This window comes from Bombina bombina, chromosome 6 (assembly GCF_027579735.1).
Source record: "Bombina bombina isolate aBomBom1 chromosome 6, aBomBom1.pri, whole genome shotgun sequence".
NCBI classification, from domain to species: Eukaryota; Metazoa; Chordata; class Amphibia; order Anura; family Bombinatoridae; genus Bombina; species Bombina bombina.
The window spans coordinates 1,020,918,917-1,020,946,047 of NC_069504.1; the positions used below are offsets into that span (position 1 = coordinate 1,020,918,917).

At 40.7% G+C, this 27,131-nt stretch overlaps 1 protein-coding gene across 1 annotated transcript in view; it reads left to right on the forward strand.

The window, feature by feature from the left end:
- The window catches only part of PARP11 (poly(ADP-ribose) polymerase family member 11), a 201,540-nt gene that overhangs the window by 46,215 nt on the left and 128,194 nt on the right, over positions 1–27,131 (forward strand). The window contains exon 4 of the mRNA XM_053718746.1: positions 24,643–24,763. Coding sequence (XP_053574721.1) covers positions 24,643–24,763 — 121 coding nt within the window. The remainder of the gene's footprint in view (positions 1–24,642; positions 24,764–27,131) is intronic.

Sequence of the window (27,131 nt, forward strand, 5' to 3'; positions counted from 1 at the left end):
GCGTTCCACAATATATAGCAAGTGAAGGAAAAATGAGGTTGCAGCAATACACACAGTTCATAGAATGCAATATATATAGACTAGAAATATTGTAGATGATATTAGCACATAGCGATACAGTTACCACACAGCAACAAGTCCTAGGAGTATCGCAGTAAGCCTGGCAGAGATCCGCGGCGGGAGAATGAGGAGCGTGACGTCACACGCTGCAGGGGAACAACCTCACTACAGGAGAGAGACTGAGAAATCTCTTAGTGAACAAACGGAGTAAATCTTCAAGCACAAAAGAGAATCTGCAAGTTGATTCAAATAGGCAGATACTCCTGGGGAGCAATAAGTTGAGAATACAAAGTAGTATAAACGGCTAGGTCTCTTCTGAAGCAGCTTCACACTGAGCAACAAATTACCAAGCAATGAGTTCTGTTGGGAGGAGCCTTAAATAGTGGTAGTGAGTTGACATCCTTAAAGGCACAGTAGGAAAAGAGATAAATCCCTGACAGGACACCCCCCCCCAAGGAGCCGCTCCGCGGATCAAGGACCAGGACGATCAGGATGTCTACGATGAAACAAAGAGACAAGACGTGGTGCAGAGACATTATTGGAAGGCTCCTAAGAGTCCTCCTCAGGACCAAATCCCTTCCAACTGACAAGATACTGAAGTTGATTACGATGGTAACGAGAGTCTATGATAGACTCAATCTCATATTCCATGCCATCAATGACTGTAGGATCCACCGTCTCATTTTGAGTTGAATCTCTGATTGCACTGTAAGGTTTCAAAAGAGAAACGTGGAATGTGGGATGTATCTTCATGGAATCTGGTAGTTTAAGTGTTACAGCATTAACATTGATGATCTTTTGTATCGGATAAGGCCCTAAATATAGGGAAGCCAGTTTTTTAGATGGAACTTGTAAGCGTAAATGTTTAGTGCTTAACCAAACTTTGTCACCAATCTTGTAATCTGGAGGCTTGGATCTACGTAGGTCATAGTGATGTTTCTGAACAGCCTGGGCTTCTAGTAAAACTTGTTTCAATGTTGAGAAATTGGTAGCAATGGTATTAACAAGATCATTAACTATAGGCATGTCGGAATTGTTGATCTGATTTGGATAGTATGAGGGATGAAATCCATAATTGATGTAAAATGGTGTCATTTTAGTTGATGTATTTACGGCATTATTATGAGCAAATTCAGCAGTAGCAAGTAGAGAATGCCAGTTATCTTGTTGTTGAGTGCAGTAGCAACGAAGGTACTGCTCTAATGTTTGATTTGTTCTTTCTGTTTGACCATTCGTTTGTGGATGATAAGCGGTACTCAACCGTTTAGTAATGTTAAGAGAGGAACAGAGGAAGAGAGGTGAATTGCGTACCTCTATCTGTGGTGATTGTTTCAGGTAAACCATGTAGTTTTACAATGTGATTCAAAAATAGTGAAGCAGTTTCTGAAGACGTAGGCAATCCTCTATGTGGAAGGAAATGAGCCATTTTAGAGAATAAGTCCACTACTACCAATATGGTATTATAATTAGCTGACGAGGGCAGATCAACAACAAAATCCATAGCAATCGCTGCCCAGGGTCTGTCTGGTACTGGTAAAGAGAGAAGGTAACCATAAGGACTCTTATGCTGATGTTTCTTAGTTGTACATACCATACAGGAATCAATATATTGTTTAATAGTATCATTCATCTTTGGCCACCAGTAATTCCTTTTAATCAAATGAGCAGTTCTATGAACTCCAGGATGACCAGCCAATAAAGAGTCGTGAGCAGAGGTAAGTATCTCATTCCTGAGAGAAGGAGGTATATACAATAAAGTGCCATGATAGTATAAGTTGTCGGAATGTTTTAGTACATCCAAATGACCCAAAGATGAATCATCCTTCAGATGTTCTTGTAAGATGGTTTTAAACTCAGTTGTTAAACAAATAATTCTATCCGGAGGTATGATAGATGAAGGAGAAACCACATCAGTAGGACGAGGGTCTTTTCTAGAAAGAGCATCAGCTTTCATATTTTTTGAACCTGGTCTATAAGTAATGACGTAGTCAAAACGAGAGAAGAACAAACTCCATCGAACCTGACGAGCAGTGAGGGTCTTGTTTGATTTTAAATATTCTAAATTACGGTGATCGGTATAGATGGTGATTGGATATGTTGCACCCTCTAGGAGGTGTCGCCAGAACTCCAAAGATGATTTGATTGCGAGAAGTTCCTTATCACCGATTCCATAGTTAATCTCTGCTGAACTCATAGTTCTAGAATAGTAGGAGGCAGGATGTAAAGGTTCTTTTTCAGAACGTCTTTGAGATAAAACAGCCCCCACAGCAAACTCAGAAGCATCGACTTCTAGCGTAAATTGACATGTGGGATCTGGAAACTGTAAAATAGGGGCTGAAACAAATTTAGTTTTTAGAGTATTGAAGGAATGATCAGCATCTTGATTCCATACAAACTTAACTTGTTTACGTGTTAACGTAGTGAGAGGTCTAACAATAAGTGAAAAGTCTTTAATGAACTTTCTATAAAAGTTCGCAAAGCCAAGGAATCTTTGAATATCTTTTTTATTACGAGGAATAGGCCAATTAGTGATAGCTTCTACTTTGCTTGACTCCATTGAAATTCCAGCTGGTGAGATGCAATAACCAAGGAATGATATAGTGTTTGTATTAAAAATACACTTTTCAAGCTTTGCATAAAGACGGTGTGCCCTTAAACGTGCCAACACTTGTTTGACATGTAAAATGTGATCCTGTAGAGAATTTGAGTAAACCAAGATGTCATCCAAGTATACGACAATACAGATATCTAACAATTCATGAAAGACATCATTTATAAAACATTGAAAAGTCGCTGGGGCATTGCACAACCCAAAGGGCATTACAGTGTATTCATATAAACCGTATCTAGTACGGAATGCAGTTAACCATTCATCCCCTGCCCTCATCCTAATCAGATTGTAAGCACCTCTGAGGTCAAGTTTAGTAAAAACTGTGGCACCTTGTAAACGTTCAATAAGTTCAGGTATGAGGGGCAGGGGGTATCTGTTCTTTTTTGTGCATTTGTTCAACTGCCTATAATCAATGATGGGTCTAAGACTGCCATCCTTGTTTTTTACAAAGAACATTGCTGCAGCTGCAGAGGATGTGGAAGGTCTAATAAAGCCTTTTTTCAAGTTATCATCTAAATATTCTTTCAAATGATTTAATTCTGGCTGTGACAATGGATATATATGTCCATATGGTATGGAGCTTCCAGGTATAAGATCAATAGGACAATCATAGTCTCTGTGTGGAGGTAAAGACTCAGCCTCCTTTTTATCAAAAACATCAGCAAATTCACTATAACATTCTGGTAACTTATGTTCAGTGATATGACAAAGTGTGTGTACCCCAAAACAGGATTGTTTACAGTGGTTTGAATCAAAAACTACTGATGCTGTGGACCACGATATAGTGGGATTATGCTTTATTAACCAATTCAGTCCAAGGATTAATGGATAGACAGAAGATGGAAGAGCATCAAAACAAATAAGCTCTGTGTGTCCTGAAGGGGTAACAACTTTGAGTGGGATAGTGTGGTGAGTTATGGGACCAGAGGTAAAGAATGAACCGTCAACCAGACGAATAGCTAAAGCAACACTCTTCTTTATTAGTGGGATGTGATTATTAACAACAAAAGTGTTATCAGCAAAATTCCCAGAAGCCCCAGAGTCAATTATGGCCTGAACGTTTATCTTCTGATGGGACCACTGTAGGGAGACATAAATAGATAGATGAGATTTTATGCTGTCAACCAAATTAACAGTATGGTCATTGGACGAAGTCTTACCCTTCTTTTGTCGAATCAGAGAGGGACAGTCCCTAACAGCATGGTTCTTTTCAGCACAGTATAGACATAGGTTTAGTAGCTTACGCCTAGCTTTCTCCTCAGGTCTCAAGGGTCCCCTAATAACTGCAACATCCATGGGTTCTTCTATGGGTCTAGTGAATGCTGTGGAAGGTGTTGAGTGATGATAATTGGGGTTTCTTCTGGGGGTAGTCTCTGAATGGGATCTCTCTGACTTCCTTTCCCTAAGCCGACAATCTATGCCAATAGAGAGAGTCATCAATTCATCCAAGTCCTCTGGAATCACACCCCTTGCCAATTCATCCTTAACTGCATCATTGAGTCCCAAACGGAACTGATTGCGTAGAGCAGGAATATTCCACAGGGTGTCAGGAGCCCATCTTTTAAATTCAGTAATGTAGTCTTCTACCATTCTTTTGCCCTGTCTTAGAGACCTAATGGCAGTTTCAGCAGTATTTTTTCTATTGTGATCTTCATATAAAAGAGACATTGCAGAAAAAAAATCTTCTAGTGAATTTAGAATAGGATCATTTTTTTCATAGAAAGCATTGGCCCAAGACCTGGCCTCACCTCTGAGAAATGAAATTACAGTTAGAACTCTAATCCTGTCAGTTGGGTATGACTTAGGTTTCAAAGTAAAAAGCAGAGTGCAGGAATTCCTGAAATCCCTAAACATAGCTCTGTCCCCAGAGAACTTTTCCGGTGGACTAACAATGGGTTCTGGACATGACTCAACATTAGTAGTTTTGTTTGCAAGATGATCATTAATAAAAAATTTTATACTCTGATTCTCTAGTTGTATATCCCTTAAGCCTTGAATCATGTGATCCATACTCTGAGCTAAAGAACCAACTCTCCTGGACAGTTCACTTACATCCATGATTTTAGCTGTTAGTAGTATTCCTTTTTTTTTTTAAGGCTTGGTAATATGTAAGGATATGTTTAGTTGTTTTTAGAGAACACTACAATTACAGCCCCTGCTTTATGCAGGACCACTCAGTCTCACACCTTACCTCGGATTCCCACAGATTTAACTTAAGGGAACCCTGATATGCTCATTGATCTGAGGGTCACTACAGCAGGGTTGCTGAGTGAAACCGGAACCTTCACGCAACAATAAATGCTTAAAGCAGAAAAGAGAGTAAGTCTTATAGGATTGACTGCAGCAGTAGTGAAAGAGTTAATTAGTGCAGGTGCCTTAATTCAAACAGAGTTGCAATGGAAATAGTTTATGCAGCAGGCTTTAACAAACACACTGAAATTAACACAGTACTTTGATAAGTGAATAAATCAACCTCTGGTCATTTTGTAAACCATACTTTGATAATGAATATTAATACTTTGCAGAGTTGTTCAATCAGAGTAATATAAGCTGTGGTAAACTTGAGGAAACAGATATAGTTTAAGTTAGAGCAAACAGTTCATTTCAAGCACAATAGAGGTTAATTGCGTAAAGTTTGAATTATGCTTATGCAATCCGATAATGAATAATGGTACTTTGTAATAATCTTTGTCACAGTTATTTGTTTGTAATATGGTAAATAGCAGTAAAAAGGTTTAGTGCATATTTGATATCTGAAGCGAATATGGAAATCCAGCAAATGAGCGTTCCACAATATATAGCAAGTGAAGGAAAAATGAGGTTGCAGCAATACACACAGTTCATAGAATGCAATATATATATAGACTAGAAATATTGTAGATGATATTAGCACATAGCGATACAGTTACCACACAGCAACAAGTCCTAGGAGTATCGCAGTAAGCCTGGCAGAGATCCGCGGCGGGAGAATGAGGAGCGTGACGTCACACGCTGCAGGGGAACAACCTCACTACAGGAGAGAGACTGAGAAATCTCTTAGTGAACAAACGGAGTAAATCTTCAAGCACAAAAGAGAATCTGCAAGTTGATTCAAATAGGCAGATACTCCTGGGGAGCAATAAGTTGAGAATACAAAGTAGTATAAACGGCTAGGTCTCTTCTGAAGCAGCTTCACACTGAGCAACAAATTACCAAGCAATGAGTTCTGTTGGGAGGAGCCTTAAATAGTGGTAGTGAGTTGACATCCTTAAAGGCACAGTAGGAAAAGAGATAAATCCCTGACAGGACACCCCCCCCCAAGGAGCCGCTCCGCGGATCAAGGACCAGGACGATCAGGATGTCTACGATGAAACAAAGAGACAAGACGTGGTGCAGAGACATTATTGGAAGGCTCCTAAGAGTCCTCCTCAGGACCAAATCCCTTCCAACTGACAAGATACTGAAGTTGATTACGATGGTAACGAGAGTCTATGATAGACTCAATCTCATATTCCATGCCATCAATGACTGTAGGATCCACCGTCTCATTTTGAGTTGAATCTCTGATTGCACTGTAAGGTTTCAAAAGAGAAACGTGGAATGTGGGATGTATCTTCATGGAATCTGGTAGTTTAAGTGTTACAGCATTAACATTGATGATCTTTTGTATCGGATAAGGCCCTAAATATAGGGAAGCCAGTTTTTTAGATGGAACTTGTAAGCGTAAATGTTTAGTGCTTAACCAAACTTTGTCACCAATCTTGTAATCTGGAGGCTTGGATCTACGTAGGTCATAGTGATGTTTCTGAACAGCCTGGGCTTCTAGTAAAACTTGTTTCAATGTTGAGAAATTGGTAGCAATGGTATTAACAAGATCATTAACTATAGGCATGTCGGAATTGTTGATCTGATTTGGATAGTATGAGGGATGAAATCCATAATTGATGTAAAATGGTGTCATTTTAGTTGATGTATTTACGGCATTATTATGAGCAAATTCAGCAGTAGCAAGTAGAGAATGCCAGTTATCTTGTTGTTGAGTGCAGTAGCAACGAAGGTACTGCTCTAATGTTTGATTTGTTCTTTCTGTTTGACCATTCGTTTGTGGATGATAAGCGGTACTCAACCGTTTAGTAATGTTAAGAGAGGAACAGAGGAAGAGAGGTGAATTGCGTACCTCTATCTGTGGTGATTGTTTCAGGTAAACCATGTAGTTTTACAATGTGATTCAAAAATAGTGAAGCAGTTTCTGAAGACGTAGGCAATCCTCTATGTGGAAGGAAATGAGCCATTTTAGAGAATAAGTCCACTACTACCAATATGGTATTATAATTAGCTGACGAGGGCAGATCAACAACAAAATCCATAGCAATCGCTGCCCAGGGTCTGTCTGGTACTGGTAAAGAGAGAAGGTAACCATAAGGACTCTTATGCTGATGTTTCTTAGTTGTACATACCATACAGGAATCAATATATTGTTTAATAGTATCATTCATCTTTGGCCACCAGTAATTCCTTTTAATCAAATGAGCAGTTCTATGAACTCCAGGATGACCAGCCAATAAAGAGTCGTGAGCAGAGGTAAGTATCTCATTCCTGAGAGAAGGAGGTATATACAATAAAGTGCCATGATAGTATAAGTTGTCGGAATGTTTTAGTACATCCAAATGACCCAAAGATGAATCATCCTTCAGATGTTCTTGTAAGATGGTTTTAAACTCAGTTGTTAAACAAATAATTCTATCCGGAGGTATGATAGATGAAGGAGAAACCACATCAGTAGGACGAGGGTCTTTTCTAGAAAGAGCATCAGCTTTCATATTTTTTGAACCTGGTCTATAAGTAATGACGTAGTCAAAACGAGAGAAGAACAAACTCCATCGAACCTGACGAGCAGTGAGGGTCTTGTTTGATTTTAAATATTCTAAATTACGGTGATCGGTATAGATGGTGATTGGATATGTTGCACCCTCTAGGAGGTGTCGCCAGAACTCCAAAGATGATTTGATTGCGAGAAGTTCCTTATCACCGATTCCATAGTTAATCTCTGCTGAACTCATAGTTCTAGAATAGTAGGAGGCAGGATGTAAAGGTTCTTTTTCAGAACGTCTTTGAGATAAAACAGCCCCCACAGCAAACTCAGAAGCATCGACTTCTAGCGTAAATTGACATGTGGGATCTGGAAACTGTAAAATAGGGGCTGAAACAAATTTAGTTTTTAGAGTATTGAAGGAATGATCAGCATCTTGATTCCATACAAACTTAACTTGTTTACGTGTTAACGTAGTGAGAGGTCTAACAATAAGTGAAAAGTCTTTAATGAACTTTCTATAAAAGTTCGCAAAGCCAAGGAATCTTTGAATATCTTTTTTATTACGAGGAATAGGCCAATTAGTGATAGCTTCTACTTTGCTTGACTCCATTGAAATTCCAGCTGGTGAGATGCAATAACCAAGGAATGATATAGTGTTTGTATTAAAAATACACTTTTCAAGCTTTGCATAAAGACGGTGTGCCCTTAAACGTGCCAACACTTGTTTGACATGTAAAATGTGATCCTGTAGAGAATTTGAGTAAACCAAGATGTCATCCAAGTATACGACAATACAGATATCTAACAATTCATGAAAGACATCATTTATAAAACATTGAAAAGTCGCTGGGGCATTGCACAACCCAAAGGGCATTACAGTGTATTCATATAAACCGTATCTAGTACGGAATGCAGTTAACCATTCATCCCCTGCCCTCATCCTAATCAGATTGTAAGCACCTCTGAGGTCAAGTTTAGTAAAAACTGTGGCACCTTGTAAACGTTCAATAAGTTCAGGTATGAGGGGCAGGGGGTATCTGTTCTTTTTTGTGCATTTGTTCAACTGCCTATAATCAATGATGGGTCTAAGACTGCCATCCTTGTTTTTTACAAAGAACATTGCTGCAGCTGCAGAGGATGTGGAAGGTCTAATAAAGCCTTTTTTCAAGTTATCATCTAAATATTCTTTCAAATGATTTAATTCTGGCTGTGACAATGGATATATATGTCCATATGGTATGGAGCTTCCAGGTATAAGATCAATAGGACAATCATAGTCTCTGTGTGGAGGTAAAGACTCAGCCTCCTTTTTATCAAAAACATCAGCAAATTCACTATAACATTCTGGTAACTTATGTTCAGTGATATGACAAAGTGTGTGTACCCCAAAACAGGATTGTTTACAGTGGTTTGAATCAAAAACTACTGATGCTGTGGACCACGATATAGTGGGATTATGCTTTATTAACCAATTCAGTCCAAGGATTAATGGATAGACAGAAGATGGAAGAGCATCAAAACAAATAAGCTCTGTGTGTCCTGAAGGGGTAACAACTTTGAGTGGGATAGTGTGGTGAGTTATGGGACCAGAGGTAAAGAATGAACCGTCAACCAGACGAATAGCTAAAGCAACACTCTTCTTTATTAGTGGGATGTGATTATTAACAACAAAAGTGTTATCAGCAAAATTCCCAGAAGCCCCAGAGTCAATTATGGCCTGAACGTTTATCTTCTGATGGGACCACTGTAGGGAGACATAAATAGATAGATGAGATTTTATGCTGTCAACCAAATTAACAGTATGGTCATTGGACGAAGTCTTACCCTTCTTTTGTCGAATCAGAGAGGGACAGTCCCTAACAGCATGGTTCTTTTCAGCACAGTATAGACATAGGTTTAGTAGCTTACGCCTAGCTTTCTCCTCAGGTCTCAAGGGTCCCCTAATAACTGCAACATCCATGGGTTCTTCTATGGGTCTAGTGAATGCTGTGGAAGGTGTTGAGTGATGATAATTGGGGTTTCTTCTGGGGGTAGTCTCTGAATGGGATCTCTCTGACTTCCTTTCCCTAAGCCGACAATCTATGCCAATAGAGAGAGTCATCAATTCATCCAAGTCCTCTGGAATCACACCCCTTGCCAATTCATCCTTAACTGCATCATTGAGTCCCAAACGGAACTGATTGCGTAGAGCAGGAATATTCCACAGGGTGTCAGGAGCCCATCTTTTAAATTCAGTAATGTAGTCTTCTACCATTCTTTTGCCCTGTCTTAGAGACCTAATGGCAGTTTCAGCAGTATTTTTTCTATTGTGATCTTCATATAAAAGAGACATTGCAGAAAAAAAATCTTCTAGTGAATTTAGAATAGGATCATTTTTTTCATAGAAAGCATTGGCCCAAGACCTGGCCTCACCTCTGAGAAATGAAATTACAGTTAGAACTCTAATCCTGTCAGTTGGGTATGACTTAGGTTTCAAAGTAAAAAGCAGAGTGCAGGAATTCCTGAAATCCCTAAACATAGCTCTGTCCCCAGAGAACTTTTCCGGTGGACTAACAATGGGTTCTGGACATGACTCAACATTAGTAGTTTTGTTTGCAAGATGATCATTAATAAAAAATTTTATACTCTGATTCTCTAGTTGTATATCCCTTAAGCCTTGAATCATGTGATCCATACTCTGAGCTAAAGAACCAACTCTCCTGGACAGTTCACTTACATCCATGATTTTAGCTGTTAGTAGTATTCCTTTTTTTTTTTAAGGCTTGGTAATATGTAAGGATATGTTTAGTTGTTTTTAGAGAACACTACAATTACAGCCCCTGCTTTATGCAGGACCACTCAGTCTCACACCTTACCTCGGATTCCCACAGATTTAACTTAAGGGAACCCTGATATGCTCATTGATCTGAGGGTCACTACAGCAGGGTTGCTGAGTGAAACCGGAACCTTCACGCAACAATAAATGCTTAAAGCAGAAAAGAGAGTAAGTCTTATAGGATTGACTGCAGCAGTAGTGAAAGAGTTAATTAGTGCAGGTGCCTTAATTCAAACAGAGTTGCAATGGAAATAGTTTATGCAGCAGGCTTTAACAAACACACTGAAATTAACACAGTACTTTGATAAGTGAATAAATCAACCTCTGGTCATTTTGTAAACCATACTTTGATAATGAATATTAATACTTTGCAGAGTTGTTCAATCAGAGTAATATAAGCTGTGGTAAACTTGAGGAAACAGATATAGTTTAAGTTAGAGCAAACAGTTCATTTCAAGCACAATAGAGGTTAATTGCGTAAAGTTTGAATTATGCTTATGCAATCCGATAATGAATAATGGTACTTTGTAATAATCTTTGTCACAGTTATTTGTTTGTAATATGGTAAATAGCAGTAAAAAGGTTTAGTGCATATTTGATATCTGAAGCGAATATGGAAATCCAGCAAATGAGCGTTCCACAATATATAGCAAGTGAAGGAAAAATGAGGTTGCAGCAATACACACAGTTCATAGAATGCAATATATATAGACTAGAAATATTGTAGATGATATTAGCACATAGCGATACAGTTACCACACAGCAACAAGTCCTAGGAGTATCGCAGTAAGCCTGGCAGAGATCCGCGGCGGGAGAATGAGGAGCGTGACGTCACACGCTGCAGGGGAACAACCTCACTACAGGAGAGAGACTGAGAAATCTCTTAGTGAACAAACGGAGTAAATCTTCAAGCACAAAAGAGAATCTGCAAGTTGATTCAAATAGGCAGATACTCCTGGGGAGCAATAAGTTGAGAATACAAAGTAGTATAAACGGCTAGGTCTCTTCTGAAGCAGCTTCACACTGAGCAACAAATTACCAAGCAATGAGTTCTGTTGGGAGGAGCCTTAAATAGTGGTAGTGAGTTGACATCCTTAAAGGCACAGTAGGAAAAGAGATAAATCCCTGACACCTACACTGTTTCTTTAAACAATTGAATATACCTTTCTTGTAGCTATTCTTAAATATTCTACTTGTTTTCTTCTTGTTTATTACTATCTTACTTGGTGCTAGTAAGTTCTTTAGAGTTGGTGCACGTCTTAAGACACACCTTGGTTTTTCACTGATGTTTTTATTCAATACTGGGTCTTTTAATTAAAGTACCCCAGTGTTTTTTTATTATATTGCCTATTTTTCTCTTGTTAAGTGTATCCAGTCCACGGATCATCCATTACTTGTGGGATATTCTCCTTCCCAACAGGAAGTTGCAAGAGGATCACCCACAGCAGAGCTGCTATATAGCTCCTCCCCCAACTGTCATATCCAGTCATTCTCTTGCAAGCCTCAACAAAGATGGAGGTCGAAAGAGGAGTGTGGTGTTTTATACTTAGTTTATTCTTCAATCAAAAGTTTGTTATTTTTAAATGGTGCCGGAGTGTACTGTTTATCTCAGGCAGTATTTAGAAGAAGAATCTGCCTGCGTTTTCTATGATCTTAGCAGAAGTAACTAAGATCCATGGCTGTTCTCACATATTCTGAGGAGTGAGGTAACTTCAGAGAGGGAATGGCGTGCATGTTTTCCTGCAATAAGGTATGTGCAGTTAATATTTTTCTAGGGATGGAATTTGCTAGAAATTGCTGCTGATACCGAACTAATGTAAGTAAAGCCTTAAATGCAGTGATAGCGACTGGTATCAGGCTTATTAATAGAGATACATACTCTTATAAAAATGTAATATAAAACGTTTGCTGGCATGTTTAATCGTTTTTATATGTATTTGGTGATAAAACTTATTGGGGCCTAGTTTTTTTCCACATGGCTGGCTTGAATTTTGCCTAGTAACAGTTTCCTTAGGCTTTCCACTGTTGTAATATGAGTGGGAGGGGCCTTTTTTAGTGCTTTTCTGTGCAGCTAAAAATACTGACAGAGACATTCAGCTTCCCTCTGCATGATCCAGGACATCTCTGGAGGGCTCAAAAGGCTTCAGAGTCGTTTTTGAGGGAGGTAAAAAGCCACAGTAGAGCTGTGGCAGTTGTTGTGACTGTTTGAAAAAACGTTTTTGTCATTTATTATTCCGTTTTTGGTATTAAGGGGTTAATCATCCATTTGCAAGTGGGTGCAATGCTCTGCTAACTTGTTACATACACTGTAAAAATTTTGTTAGTGTAACTGCCTTTTTTCACTGTTATTTCAAATTTTTACAAAATTTGTGTTTCTTAAAGGTGCAGTAACGTTGTTTTCCAAGCTTGCTAGTCTCATTGCTAGTCTGTTTAAACATGTCTGACACAGAGGAAACTACTTGTTCATTATGTTTGAAAGCCATGGTGGAGCCCCATAGGAGAATGTGTACTAAATGTATTGATTTCACCTTAAACAGTAAAGATCAGTCTTTAACTATAAAATAAATATCACCAGAAGATTCTGACGAGGGGGAAGTTATGCCGACTAACTCTCCCCACGTGCCAGACCCTTCGCCTCCCGCTCAGGGGATGCACGCTAATATGGCACCAATTACATCAGGGACGCCCATAGCGATTACCTTGCAGGACATGGCTGCAATCATGAATAATACCCTGTCAGAGGTATTATCCAGGTTGCCTGAATTAAGAGGCAAGCGCGATTGCTCTGGGGTTAGGAGAAATACAGAGCGTGCAGATGCTGTAAGGGCCATGTCTGATACTGCGTCACAATATGCAGATCATGAGGACAGAGAGCTTCAGTCTGTGGGTGACATCTCTGATTCGGGGAAACCTGATTCAGAGATTTCTAATTTTAAATTTAAGCTTGAGAACCTCCGTGTGTTGCTTGGGGAGGTATTAGCTGCTCTGAATGACTGTAACACAGTTGCAGTACCAGAGAAATTGTGTCGGCTGGATAAATACTATGCGGTGCCGGTGTGTACTGATGTTTTTCCTATACCTAAAAGAAATTATTAGCAAGGAGTGGGATAGACCGGGTGTGCCTTTTTCCCCACCTCCTATATTTAGAAAAATGTTTCCAAGAGACGCCACTATACGGGACTTATGGCAGACGGTCCCTAAGGTGGAGGGAGCAGTTTCTACTTTAGCAAAGCGTACTACTATCCCGGTTGAGGACAGTTGTGCTTTTTCAGATCCAATGGATAAAAAAATTTGAGGGTTACCTTAAGAAAATGTTTATTCAACAAGGTTTTATTTTACAGCCCCTTGCATGCATTGCGCCTGTCACGGCCGCAGCAGCATTCTGGTTTGAGGCTCTGGAAGAGGCCATCCATACAGCTCCATTGACTGAAATTATTGACAAGCTTAGAACTCTTAAGCTAGATAACTCATTTGTTTCTGATGCCATTGTTCATTTGACTAAACTAACGGCTAAGAATTCCGGATTCGCCATCCAAGCGCGTAGGGCGCTATGGCTTAAATCCTGGTCAGCTGACATGACTTCGAAGTCTAAATTACTCAACATTCCTTTCAAGGGGCAGACCTTATTCGGGCCTGGTTTGAAGGAAATTATTGCTGACATTACTGGAGATAAGGGTCATACCCTTCCTCAGGACAGGGCCAAAGCAAAGGCCAAACAGTCTAATTTTCGTGCCTTTCGAAATTTCAAGGCAGGTGCAGCATCAACTTCCTCCGCTTCAAAACAAGAGGGAACTTTTGCTCAATCTAAGCAGTCCTGGAACAAAGGCAAGCAGGCCAGAAAGCCTGCTGCTGCCTCTAAGACAGCATGAAGGAATGGCCCCCTATCCGGCGACGGATCTAGTAGGGGGCAGACTTTCTCTCTTCGCCCAGGCGTGGGCAAGAGATGTTCAGGATCCCTGGGCGTTGGAGATCATATCTCAGGGATATCTTCTGGACTTCAAAGCTTCCCCTCCACAAGGGAGATTTCATCTTTCAAGGCTATCTGCAAATCAGATAAAGAAAGAGGCATTCCTACGCTGTGTGCAAGACCTCCTAGTTATGGGAGTGATCCATCCAGTTCCGCGGACGGAACAAGGACAGGGTTTTTATTCAAATCTGTTTGTGGTTCCCAAAAAAGAGGGAACCTTCAGACCAATTTTGGATCTAAAGATCTTAAACAAATTCCTCAGAGTTCCATCGTTCAAAATGGAAACTATTCGGACCATCCTACCCATTATCCAAGAAGGTCAGTACATGACCACAGTGGACTTAAAGGAGGCCTAACTTCACATACCGATTCACAAAGATCTTTATCGGTTTCTAATGTTTGCCTTTCTAGACAGGCATTACCAATTTGTAGCTCTTCCCTTCGGGTTGGCTACAGCCCCGAGAATCTTTACAAAGGTTCTGGGCTCACTTCTGGCGGTTCTAAAACCGCGAGGCATGGCGGTTCCGTATCTAGATGACATCCTGATACAGGCGTCAAGCTTTCAAGTTGCCAAGTCTCATACAGAGATAGTTCTGGCATTTCTGAGGTCGCACGGGTGGAAAGTGAACGAGGAAAAGAGTTCTCTATCCCCACTCACAAGAGTCTCCTTCTTAGGGACTCTTATAGATTCTGTAGAAATGAAAATTTACCTGATGGAGTCCAGGTTATCAAAACTTCTAAATGCTTGCCGTGTTCTTCACTCCATTCTGTGCCCTTCGGTAGCTCAGTGTATGGAGGTAATCGGCTTAATGGTAGCGGCAATGGACATAGTGCCATTTGCGCGCCTTCATCTCAGACCGCTGCAATTATGCATGCTGAGTCAGTGGAATGGGGATTACACAGATTTGTCCCCTCTGCTAAATCTGGATCAAGAGACCAGAGATTCTCTTCTCTGGTGGTTGTCTCGGGTACACCTGTCCAAGGGTATGACCTTTCACAGGCCAGATTGGACAATTGTAACAACAGATGCCAGCCTTTTAGGTTGGGGTGCAGTCTGGAATTCCCTGAAGGCACAGGGATCGTGGACTCAGGAGGAGAAACTCCTTCCAATAAATATTCTGGAGTTAAGAGCGATATTCAATGCTCTTCTGGCTTGGCCTCAGTTAGCAACACTGAGGTTCATCAGATTTCAGTCGGACAACATCACGACTGTGGCTTACATCAACCATCAAGGGGGAACCAGGAGTTCCCTAGCGATGTTAGAAGTCTCAAAAATAATTCGCTGGGCAGAGTACCACTCTTGCCACCTGTCAGCAATCCATATCCCAGGCGTGGAGAACTGGGAGGCGGATTTTCTAAGTCGTCAGACTTTCCATCCGGGGGAGTGGGAACTCCATCCGGAGGTGTTTGCTCAGTTGATTCATCGTTGGGGCAAACCAGAGTTGGATCTCATGGCGTCTCGCCAGAACGCCAAGCTTCCTTGTTACAGGTCCAGGGACCCAGAAGCGACGCTGATAGATGCTCTAGCAGCGCCTTGGTTCTTCAACCTGGCTTATGTGGTTCCACCGTTTCCTCTGCTCCCTCGACTGATTGCCAAAATCAAACAGGAGGGAGCATCGGTGATTCTGATAGCACCTGCGTGGCCACGCAGGACTTGTCATGCAGACCTAGTGGACATGTCATCCTTTCCACCATAGACTCTGCCTCTAAGACAGGACCTTCTGATACAAGGTCCTTTCAATCATCCAAATCTAATTTCTCTGAGACTGACTGCATGGACATTGAACGCTTGATTCTATCAAAGCGTGGCTTCTCCGAGTCAGTCATTGATACTTTAATACAGGCACGAAAGCCTGTTACCAGGAAAATCTACCACAAAATATGGAGTAAATATCTTTATTGGTGTGAATCCAAGAATTACTCATGGAGTAAGGTTAGGATTCCTAGAATATTGTCCTTTCTCCAAGAGGGCTTGGACAAAGGATTATCAGCTAGTTCCTTAAAGGGACAGATTTCTGCTCTGTCTATTCTTTTGCACAAGCGTCTGGCAGAGGTTCCAGACGTCCAGGCGTTTTGCCAGGCTTTGGTTAGAATTAAGCCTGTGTTTAAACCTGTTGCTCCCCCGTGGAGCTTAAACTTGGTTCTTAAGGTTCTTCAAGGAGTTCCGTTTGAACCCCTTCATTCCATTGATATTAAACTTTTATCTTGGAAAGTTCTGTTTTTGATCGCTATTTCCTCGGCTCGGAGAGTCTCTGAGCTATCTGCCTTACAATGTGATTCTCCTTATCTGATTTTTCATGCAGATAAGGTAGTTCTGCGTACCAAACCTGGGTTTTTACCTGAGGTGGTTTCTAACAAGAATATCAATCAAGAGATTGTTGTTCCATCATTGTGTCCTAATCCTTCTTCAAAGAAGGAACGTCTTTTACATAATCTGGACGTAGTCCGTGCCTTGAAGTTTTACTTACGAGCTACTAAGGATTTTCGTTAAACATCTTCCCTGTTTGTCGTTTACTCTGGACAGAGGAGAGGTCAAAAAGCTTCGGCAACCTCTCTTTCCTTTTGGCTTCGGAGCGTAATACGCCTAGCCTATGAGACTGCTGGACAGCAGCCCCCTGAAAGGATTACAGCTCATTCTACTAGAGCTGTGGCTTCCACCTGGGCCTTCAAAAATGAGGCCTCTGTTGAACAGATTTGCAAGGCTGCGACTTGGTCTTCGCTTCACACTTTTTCAAAATTTTACAAATTTGATACTTTTGCTTCTTCGGAGGCTGTGTTTGGGAGAAACGTTCTTCAGGCAGTGGTTCCTTCCGCTTAATCCTGCCTTGTCCCTCCCATCATCCGTGTACTTTAGCTTTGGTATTGGTATCCCACAAGTAATGGATGATCCGTGGACTGGATACACTTAACAAGAGAAAACATAATTTATGCTTACCTGATAAATTTATTTCTCTTGTAGTGTATCCAGTCCACGGCCCGCCCTGTCCTTTTAAGGCAGGTCTAAATTTTAATTAAACTACAGTCACCACTGCACCCTATGGTTTCTCCTTTCTCTGTTTGTTTTCGGTCGAATGACTGGATATGACAGTTGGGGGAGGAGCTATATAGCAGCTCTGCTGTGGGTGATCCTCTTTCAACTTCCTGTTGGAAAGGAGAATATCCCACAAGTAATGGATGATCCGTGGACTGGATACACTACAAGAGAAATAAATTTATCAGGTAAGCATAAATTATGTTTTTATGGCTGGTGTTATATTGTGTAATGAACATACTTTTGCTATATTTAGCTTGAGTTTGTTCTTTAGTTACATCCACTTCAATTTTTTTACGAAAATAGTCATCTCTATTGTCAGATTTGGCCTTATTCAAACTTGCTTCTATGAGCTCCCTAGGATAGCCTTTTTCTATAAATATCTCCTTTAGTATCATACTTTGGTTATTGTAATCTTCTATATTGTTACAGTTCCTTCTAAGTCTCTTAAATTGTCCATAAGGGACATTCCTTTTCCAAGGTAGGTGGTGGTTGCTGGTAAAATCCAAATAGCTGTTGCAATCAACATTTCTCTTGTAAGGTGTATCCAGTCCATGGATCATCCATTACTTGTGGGATATTCTCCTTCCCAACAGGAAGTCGCAAGAGGATCACCCAAGCAGAGCTGCTATATAGCTCCTCCCCTAACTGCCATATCCAGTCATTCTCTTGCAACTCTCGACAAGCATGGAGGTAGTAAGAGAGAAGTGGTGAAACGTAGTTGTTTTTTTCTTCAATCAAAAGTTTGTTATTTTTAAATGGTACCGGAGTTGTACTATTTTGTCCCAGGCAGAAAATAGAAGAAGAATCTGCCTGTGATCTCTATGATCTTAGCAGGTTGTAACTAAGATCCATTGCTGTTCTCACACATAACTGAAGAGAGAGGTAACTTCAGCTGGGGAATGGCGTGCAGGTTATCCTGCTATGAGGTATGTGCAGTTAAAAAATTGTAATGTAAATACTAGAAAATGCTGCTGATACCAGATTTGTGTAAGGTAAGCCTGAATACAGTGATTTAATAGCGACTGGTATCATGCTTACTTTCAGAGGTAATACTCTTATAGATTTGCAATATAAAATGTTTGCTGGTAATGTTTAAGCGTTTTTATATATGCTTTGGTGATAAAATTTTATTGGGGCCTAGTTTTTTTCCACATGGCTGGCTTAAATTTGCCTAGAAACTGTTTCCTGAGGCTTTCCACTGTTTTAACATGAGTGGGAGGGGCCTAATTTAGCGCTTTATTGTGCAGTAACTTTTACAGACTGAGACATCCAGCTTCCTCCAGGAGTCCCCTGAATGCTATAGAACCTCTCTGAAAGGCTCTTAGGCTTTCCAAAGTCGTTTGTTTGGGAAGGTAGGGCCACAGCAGAGCTGTGGCAGTTTGTTGTGACTGTTAAAAAACGTCTATATCGTTTTTTTGATCCGTTTTTTGAACTAAGGGGTTAATCATCCATTTGCAAGTGGGTGCAATGCTCTGTTAGCTTATTATACACACTGTAAAAATTTTGTTTGATTTACTGCTTTTTTTCACTGTTTTTCAAATTCTGACAAAATTTGTTTCTCTTAAAGGCACAGTACCGTTTTTATTTTATGCTTGTTAACTTGATTTAAAGTGTTTTCCAAGCTTGCTGGTCTCATTGCTAGTCTGTTTAAACATGTCTGACATAGTGGAAGCTCTTTGTTCATTATGTTTAGAAGCCATGGTGGAACCCCCTCTTAGAATGTGTACCAAATGTAATGATTTCACTTTAAGTAATAAAGATCATATTCTGTCTTTAAAAAATTTATCACCAGAGGAATCTGACGAGGGGGAAGTTATGCCGACTAACTCGCCCCACGTGTCAGACCCTTTGACTCCCGCTCAAGGGACTCACGCTCAAATGGCGCCAAGTACTTCTAGTGCGCCCATAGCGTTTACTTTACAAGACATGGCGGCGGTCATGGATAATACACTGTCAGCGGTATTATCCAGACTACCTGGGTTTAGAGGAAAGCGAGACAGCTCTGGAGTTATAAGAAATACAGAGCATACTGACGCTTTAAGAGCTATGTCTGATACTCCCTCACAATATGCAGAAGCTGAGGAAGGAGAGCTTCTTTCTGTGGGTGATGTTTCTGACTCAGGGAAGAGGATTCAACCTGATTCTGATATGTCAACATTTAAATTTAAGCTTGAACACCTCCGCGTATTGCTCATGGATGTTTTACCTGCTCTGAATGACTGTGATACAATTGCAGTGCCAGAGAAATTGTGTAGATTGGATAAATACTATGCAGTGCCGGTGTGCACTGATGTTTTCTCCAACATTGGTGTGTCCGGTCCACGGCTTCATCCTTACTTGTGGGATATCTCTTCCCCAACAGGAAATGGCAAAGAGTCCCAGCAAAGCTGGCCATATAGTCCCTCCTAGGCTCCGCCCACCCCAGTCATTCTCTTTGCCGTTGCACAGGCAACATCTCCACGGAGATGGTTAAGAGTTTTTTTGGTGTTTAAATGTAGTTTTTATTCTTCTATCAAGTGTTTGTTATTTTAAAATAGTGCTGGTATGTACTATTTACTCTGAAACAGAAAAGGATGAAGATTTCTGTTTGTGAGAGGAAGATGATATTAGCAGACAGTAACTAAAATCGATTGCTGTTTCCACATAGGACTGTTGAGATGAAGTAACTTCAGTTGGGGGAAGCAGTTAGCAGACTTTTCTGCTTAAGGTATGACTAGCCATATTTCTAACAAGACGATGTAATGCTGGAAGGCTGTCATTTCCCCTCATGGTAAGCCATTTTCTTAGTCAAACAAACAGAATAAAGGGCTTATTATGGGCTAAAAAAACTGGTAGACATTTTTATGGGCTAAATCGATTGCTTTATTTGGGCATTTTATTCATATTTATGCTGACAATTTGCATTTATAAACTTGGGGAACGTTTATTAAACGGCAGGCACTGTGTTAGACACCTTTTCCAGTCAGGGGGCCTTCCTAGTTGTAGATTGAGCCTCATTTTCGCGCCATTACTGCGCAGTTGTTTTTTGAGAGCAGGGCATGCAGATGCATGTGTGAGGATCTAAAAATTGCTGGAAAAGCTTCTAGAAGGCGTCAATTGGTATCGTATTCCCCTCTGGGCTTGGTTGGGTCTCAGCAAAGACTATAGCTGGGACTGTATAGGGGTTAAATTTATAAACGGCTCCGGTTCCGTTATTTTAAGGGTTAAAGCTCTGAAATTTGGTGTGCAATACTATTAATGCTTTAAGACACTGTGGTGAAATTTTGGTAATTTTTGAACAATTCCTTCATACTTTTTCACATATTCAGTAATAAAGTGTTTTCTGTTTAAAATTTAAAGAGACAGTAACGGTTTTGTTTTAAAACGTTTTTTGTGCTTTGTTGACAAGTTTAAGCCTGTTTAACATGTCTGTACCTTCAGATAAGCTATGTTCTATATGTATGAAAGCCAATGTGTCTCCCCATTTAAATTTATGTGATAATTGTGCCATAGCGTCCAAACAAAGTAAGGACAGTACTGCCACAGATAATGAAATTGCCCAAGATGATTCCTCAGATGAGGGGAGTAAACATGATATTACACCATCTCCTACTGTGTCTACACCAGTTTTGCCCACGCAGGAGGCCCCTAGTACATCTAGTGCGCCAATGCTTATTACCATGCAACAATTGACGGCTGTAATGGATAACTCCATAGCAAATATTTTATCCAAAATGCCTACTTATCAGAGAAAGCGCGATTGCTCTGTTTTAAACACTGAAGAGCAGGAGGGCGCTGATGATAATTGTTCTGTCATACCCTCACACCAATCTGAAGGGGCCATGAGGGAGGTTTTGTCAGATGGAGAAATTTCAGATTCAGGAAAAATTTCGCAACAAGCTGAACCTGATGTTGTGACTTTTAAATTTAAATTAGAACATCTCCGCGCACTGCTTAAGGAGGTGTTATCTACTCTGGATGATTGTGACAACTTGGTCATTCCAGAGAAATTATGCAAGATGGACAAGTTCCTAGAGGTTCCGGTGCACCCCGACGCTTTTCCTATACCCAAGCGGGTGGCGGACATAGTAAATAAGGAGTGGGAAAAGCCCGGCATACCTTTTTGTTCCCCCCCCTATATTTAAGAAATTATTTCCTATGGTCGACCCCAGAAAGGACTTATGGCAGACAGTCCCTAAGGTCGAGGGGGCAGTTTCTATTCGAAGATAGTTGTGCTTTCAAAGATCCTATGGATAAAAAATTGGAAGGTTTGCTTAAAAATATTTTTGTACAGCAAGGTTACCTTCTACAACCCATTTCGTGCATTGTTCCTGTCACTACAGCAGCGTGGTTCTGGTTCGAGGAACTAGAAAAGTCGCTCAGTAGAGAGACTCCATATGAGGAGGTTATGGACAGAGTTCACGCACTTAAATTGGCTAACTCTTTTATTTTAGATGCCGCTTTGCAATTAGCTAGATTAGCGGCGAAAAATTCAGGGTTTGCTATCGTGGCGCGCAGAGCGCTTTGGCTAAAGTCTTGGTCAGCGGATGTATCATCCAAGACAAAATTGCTTAACATCCCTTTCAAAGGTAAAACTCTATTTGGACCAGAATTGAAAGAGATTATTTCAGACATCACTGGGGGAAAGGGCCACGCCCTTCCACAAGATAGGTCTTTCAAGGCTAAAAATAAGTCTAATTTTCGTTCCTTTCGCAATTTCAGGAACGGACCGGCCTCTAATTCTGCATCCTCTAAGCAAGAGGGTAATGCCTCACAACCCAAACCAGCCTGGAAACCGATGCAAGGCTGGAACAAGGGTAAGCAGGCCAAGAAGCCTGCCGCTGCTAACAAAACAGCATGAAGGAGTAGCCCCCGATCCGGGACCGGATCTAGTGGGGGGCAGACTCTCTCTCTTTGCTCAGGCTTGGGCAAGAGATGTTCAGGATCCCTGGGCGCTAGAAATAGTTTCTCAAGGTTATCTCCTGGAATTCAAGGAACTACCCCCAAGGGGAAGGTTCCACATGTCTCACTTATCCTCAAACCAAATAAAGAGACAGGCATTCTTACATTGTGTAGAAGACCTGTTAAAGATGGGAGTGATATACCCAGTTCCAATAAAGGAACAAGGAATGGGATTTTATTCCAATCTGTTCGTAGTTCCCAAAAAAGAAAGAACTTTCAGACCAATTTTGGATTTGAAGATCCTAAACAAATTTCTCAGGGTACCATCGTTCAAGATGGAAACCATTCGAACGATTCTACACACTATCCAGGAAAGTCAATTTATGACTACCGTGGATCTAAAGGATGCGTACCTACATATTCCTATCCACAAAGAACATCATCAGTTCCTAAGGTTCGCTTTTCTGGACAAGCATTACCAGTTTGTGGCCCTCCCATTCGGGTTAGCCACTGCTCCAAGGATTTTCACAAAGGTGCTAGGGTCCCTTCTAGCTGTTCTAAGACCGAGGGGCATTGCAGTAGTACCTTACTTGGACGACATTCTAATACAAGCGTCGTCCCTGTCAAAAGCAAAGGCTCATACAGACATCGTTCTGGCCTTTCTCAGATCACACGGATGGAAGGTGAACATAGAAAAAAGTTCTCTGTCTCCGTCGACAAGAGTTCCCTTCTTGGGAACAATAATAGATTCCTTAGAAATGAGGATTTTTCTGACAGAGGTCAGAAAATCAAAACTTCTAAGCTCTTGTCAAGCTCTTCATTCTGTTCCTCGTCCTTCCATAGCGCAGTGCATGGAAGTAGTAGGGTTGATGGTTGCAGCAATGGACATAGTTCCTTTTGCACGAATTCATCTAAGACCATTACAACTGTGCATGCTCAAACAGTGGAATGGGGATTATACAGACTTGTCTCCAATGATTCAAGTAGATCAGAAGACCAGAGATTCACTCCGTTGGTGGCTGACCCTGGACCATCTGTCCCAGGGAATGAGCTTCCGCAGACCAGAGTGGGTCATTGTCACGACCAAGGCCAGTCTAGTGGGCTGGGGAGCGGTCTGGGAATCCCTGAAAGCTCAGGGTCTATGGTCTCGGGAAGAGTCTCTTCTCCCGATAAACATTCTGGAACTGAGAGCGATATTCAATGCTCTCAGGGCTTGGCCTCAACTAGCAAAGGCCAGATTCATAAGGTTCCAATCAGACATGGGGAATGAGAATATCCCACAAGTAATGGATGAACCCGTGGACTGGATACACCACAAGAGAAATAAATTTATCAGGTAAGCCTAAATTTTGTTTTTTCTCTTTCATGATTCAAAAAGAGCTTGTGATTTTAAACAACTTTGAAACTTCTATAATCTCTTAGTAGCCTTTGTTAAAAAGGTTTCCTAGGTAGGCTCAGCTGATGATTGGTGGCTGCACATATATGCTTCACGTTATTTGCTCACCCATTGCGTTAACTAGCTCCCCGTAGTGCATTGATGCTTCTTCAACAGAGTATAGCAACAGAATGAAGCAAATAAGTTAATAGAAGTAAATTAGAAAGTTGTTTGAAATTGTATTCTCTTTATGAATCATAAAAGAAAGTCTCCCCTGAACGAATTTCTGATAATTCTACCAGATAGGTCCCTCATCTTGGGCTTTTAGAAATGAAGCTTCCTTTGAATAGATTTGGAAGGCAGATACTTGTCCTTTTTTACATACCTTTACCAAATTCTACCATTTTGAGACCTTTGCCTCTTCTGAGGCTGCTTTTGATAAGAAATTGTGCAGGTCTTAGTGCCTGTTTAGTACCTCTACCTGCTTTAACTGTTTTAACCTCCCTATTCTTTGGTGGTCTTGTGTACTTAAAGGGACAGTCACCAATTTTCACAAATTTTGCTTTGTTCTCTTAATATTCTTAGTTGAAAGCTAATTCTAGGAGGTTCATATGCTAATTTCTTAGATCTTGAAGACTGCCTCTAACCTGAATGCATTTTAACCACTAGAGGGCATTAGTTCATGTGTTTCATATAGATACCATTGAGCTCATGCACGTGAAGTTACCCTGGAGTGAGCACTGATTGGTTAAAAAGCAAGTCTGTCAAAAGAACTAAAATAAGGTGGCAGTTTGCAGAGGCTTAAATACAAGGTAATCACAGAGGTAAAACGTGTATTAAAATAACAGTTGGTGGCAGTACTATTTTGCACTTCTTTTACCCTGCTTTTCCTTTCCGCCTTTTCTTTTTTTCTCCTTTCTCTTGGCCATATGTATAACTTAGGAATCATGGGAAAGTGTGAGCAATTAAAGCTCTGCTTTGTAGGGTGTTTTTCCCCCTCCTGTAGGACTGGGCTTTAATTCCACATGTCAACTCTTTCCATCATTAAATAAATTAATTTATCAGGTAAGCATAATTTTTTTAATTTTATTTTTGTTTCCTTTAAAGACCAGTTGCACTGCACACTGTTCCATTAGCAGTGAAGAAATTGAACAGCATTACAGAATGAATCCACATGCAGCAGTACTTTTTTCTACAGCAAAGTTTAACTACAGACTTGATTTTATAGGTAAGTTATCCTGTCAGTCCTTGAAAATATGTATGAATGGTAAATGTTTAGTCTACCACTGGCAAATATTAGTAGTTATATTAAAAAAGTGTTTATTCCATCGTACTGATTTATTGTCTTTCATTCATCTTACATTCACACAATACAATTATTGGCTAGATGTCTCTCTCATTGTAAGCTTAAAGTGAATGTAAAATTTCATGAATTAGTGCCCGGTTTTTAAAAATAATATTAAAAACAGGGGCACTTTCAGTCATGAAAGTTTTCATTGCAGCGTATTTTTACAAATACTTACCTTTCTCTTGAGCAAAGCCGGATCGGCGATCCCCCACCTGCTTCTCATGCTGTACTTACACAGCAATGAAGAAACTGGCTTCCTCCAATCACAGCCTGGCCTCACGAGATGGACGCTCTGGGGGGGAAGCCATGATTGGAAGAAGCAGGTTTTGTCATTGGTGACGTAAGTACAGAGGAGCTGCGGGTAAGGGATCGCCGATCCTGCCTTGCTCAAGAGAAAGGTAAGTATTTGTAAAAATACGCTGCAATGTAAACTTTCAGGAATGAAAGTGCCCCTGTTTTTTTTTAAATATCTTTATTTTTGTGTGCCACTTTCAGGAAGACCATTACATCATATATGCAGTACAACCATCAAATGATAATTCAACAACATTCTTTTCAACAAGAGAGACTAGTCTGAACCAATTGTGCCCGTAGCTATGGGGCAGCTAAGGCTTACATGGTGAATACGATATCATTTAATAGAATAACTAGACTTGTGTAGCATGATTTAGTCCTCCCTTAGGGCACTTTTTGTAACATACAAACAAAACAAACAAATTCTAATAACCTAATTAAACAATGATATTTGCCAACTCGGATTACTCACCTCTCTCCCCCCCCTCCCTCAGTTCCTAGTTAGTCGAATACCCACTCCCCTCTCAAATTGGCTTCAAGTATGTACTCCGTGTTTTTAAATGGTGTTATAATGATCTTTTGTAGCGCTGTTGGGAGTGTGTGTATGAAGGGTTCCCACTTAGTGACGAAAGATTTAACCCTCTTAGTCATGTCGCCTAGTCCGTCTGATTGTTCGATAAACATTTGGTTAAGCAATGTCTGTCTCAGCTGTGTTACAGTAGGTGGATTACGTTTGAGCCAGTTTTGGAATATTAAACGCCTGGCTACCAAAACTATGTTAGAGGTGAATATCTTAAGTTGTCTTGGGACATCCCCAAAATCTAACAGTACAATGTTTCTAAATGTTAGTTCAGGAATGTGGGAATGTGTGTTCAGAGTCGCCCAGTAATTTGTAATTTTCCAAAATTTTACTAACTTGGGGCAGCTCCACGTCATGTGCTTAATGTCTGCATCTTTCTTCCCGCACTTTGGGCATTTGTCGTCCCTGTCAGTTCTCCATTTTTGGTATTTCTTGGGTGTTATGTAACTGTCATGCATGAGTTTGAAATGTGACTCCCTTACATCTGAAGAGAGAGTGGCTCGTTTGACCTTAAGGATACTCTCCTCTATGTCTTTACCAGTGACTACCTCCCCCAGCAAAGAACTCCAAACTTCAGCCATTTTACTGCTGCACGATGTGTTAGTTGAGTTGTTCAGGTTCTTATAAAGTGGGGAAATGGATGTGTTGCCCTGCTCTGCTAACTGCATTACTTGTTTAATATGCAATTGTGTAGCTTCCTGATTTTCCTTTTGTAGTGCTGTGTGGTAATGCCTAGCCTGAAGGTACGCATAGTGGTGTGTGCTGGGCATCCCAAATGTTCGTCTCAAGTCTTCAAATGATTGCATGTGTTCCCCCCCTGGTGTCAGGGTCTGGCCCACTGTTCTTAATCCTAACTCTCTCCATCGAGCAAATGCTTCGGATGTGATACCCGCAGGGAATTCGGGGTTCCCTCCCCAGGGCAAGTAGGTCAGCAGTCTATTGTTACCTCCCAAATATTTGCAGACCAACCTCCAGGCTCTCGCAGGTTGACTCAGCAGATCAATGTCCGTCAAGTATTTAGTAGCTTGCGAGTGTGTCAAGTGTGGTATCATGTCTAATGTCCAGGGTTTTATTAGTGTATTCTCTAATTTAATGTTTGTAAATTTTTCTTTCCCGGTTAGCCAGTCAATGGCGAACTTACACTGAGCTGCCCAGTTATAAAGTTCAAAGTTGGGCAATGCTAAGCCTCCCATCTCTCGGGCCGCCGTGAGCTTTAAGTAACTGACCCTATGTTTCTTATTAGTCCAAACGAACTGAAGGACCATATGGACCACATTTTGCAGATCTGACTTTTTAAGGAGAAAGGGTAACGTCTGAAAAAAATAAAGCATTTTTGGGAAAAATACCATTTTTATGAGTCCCACTCTACCACAG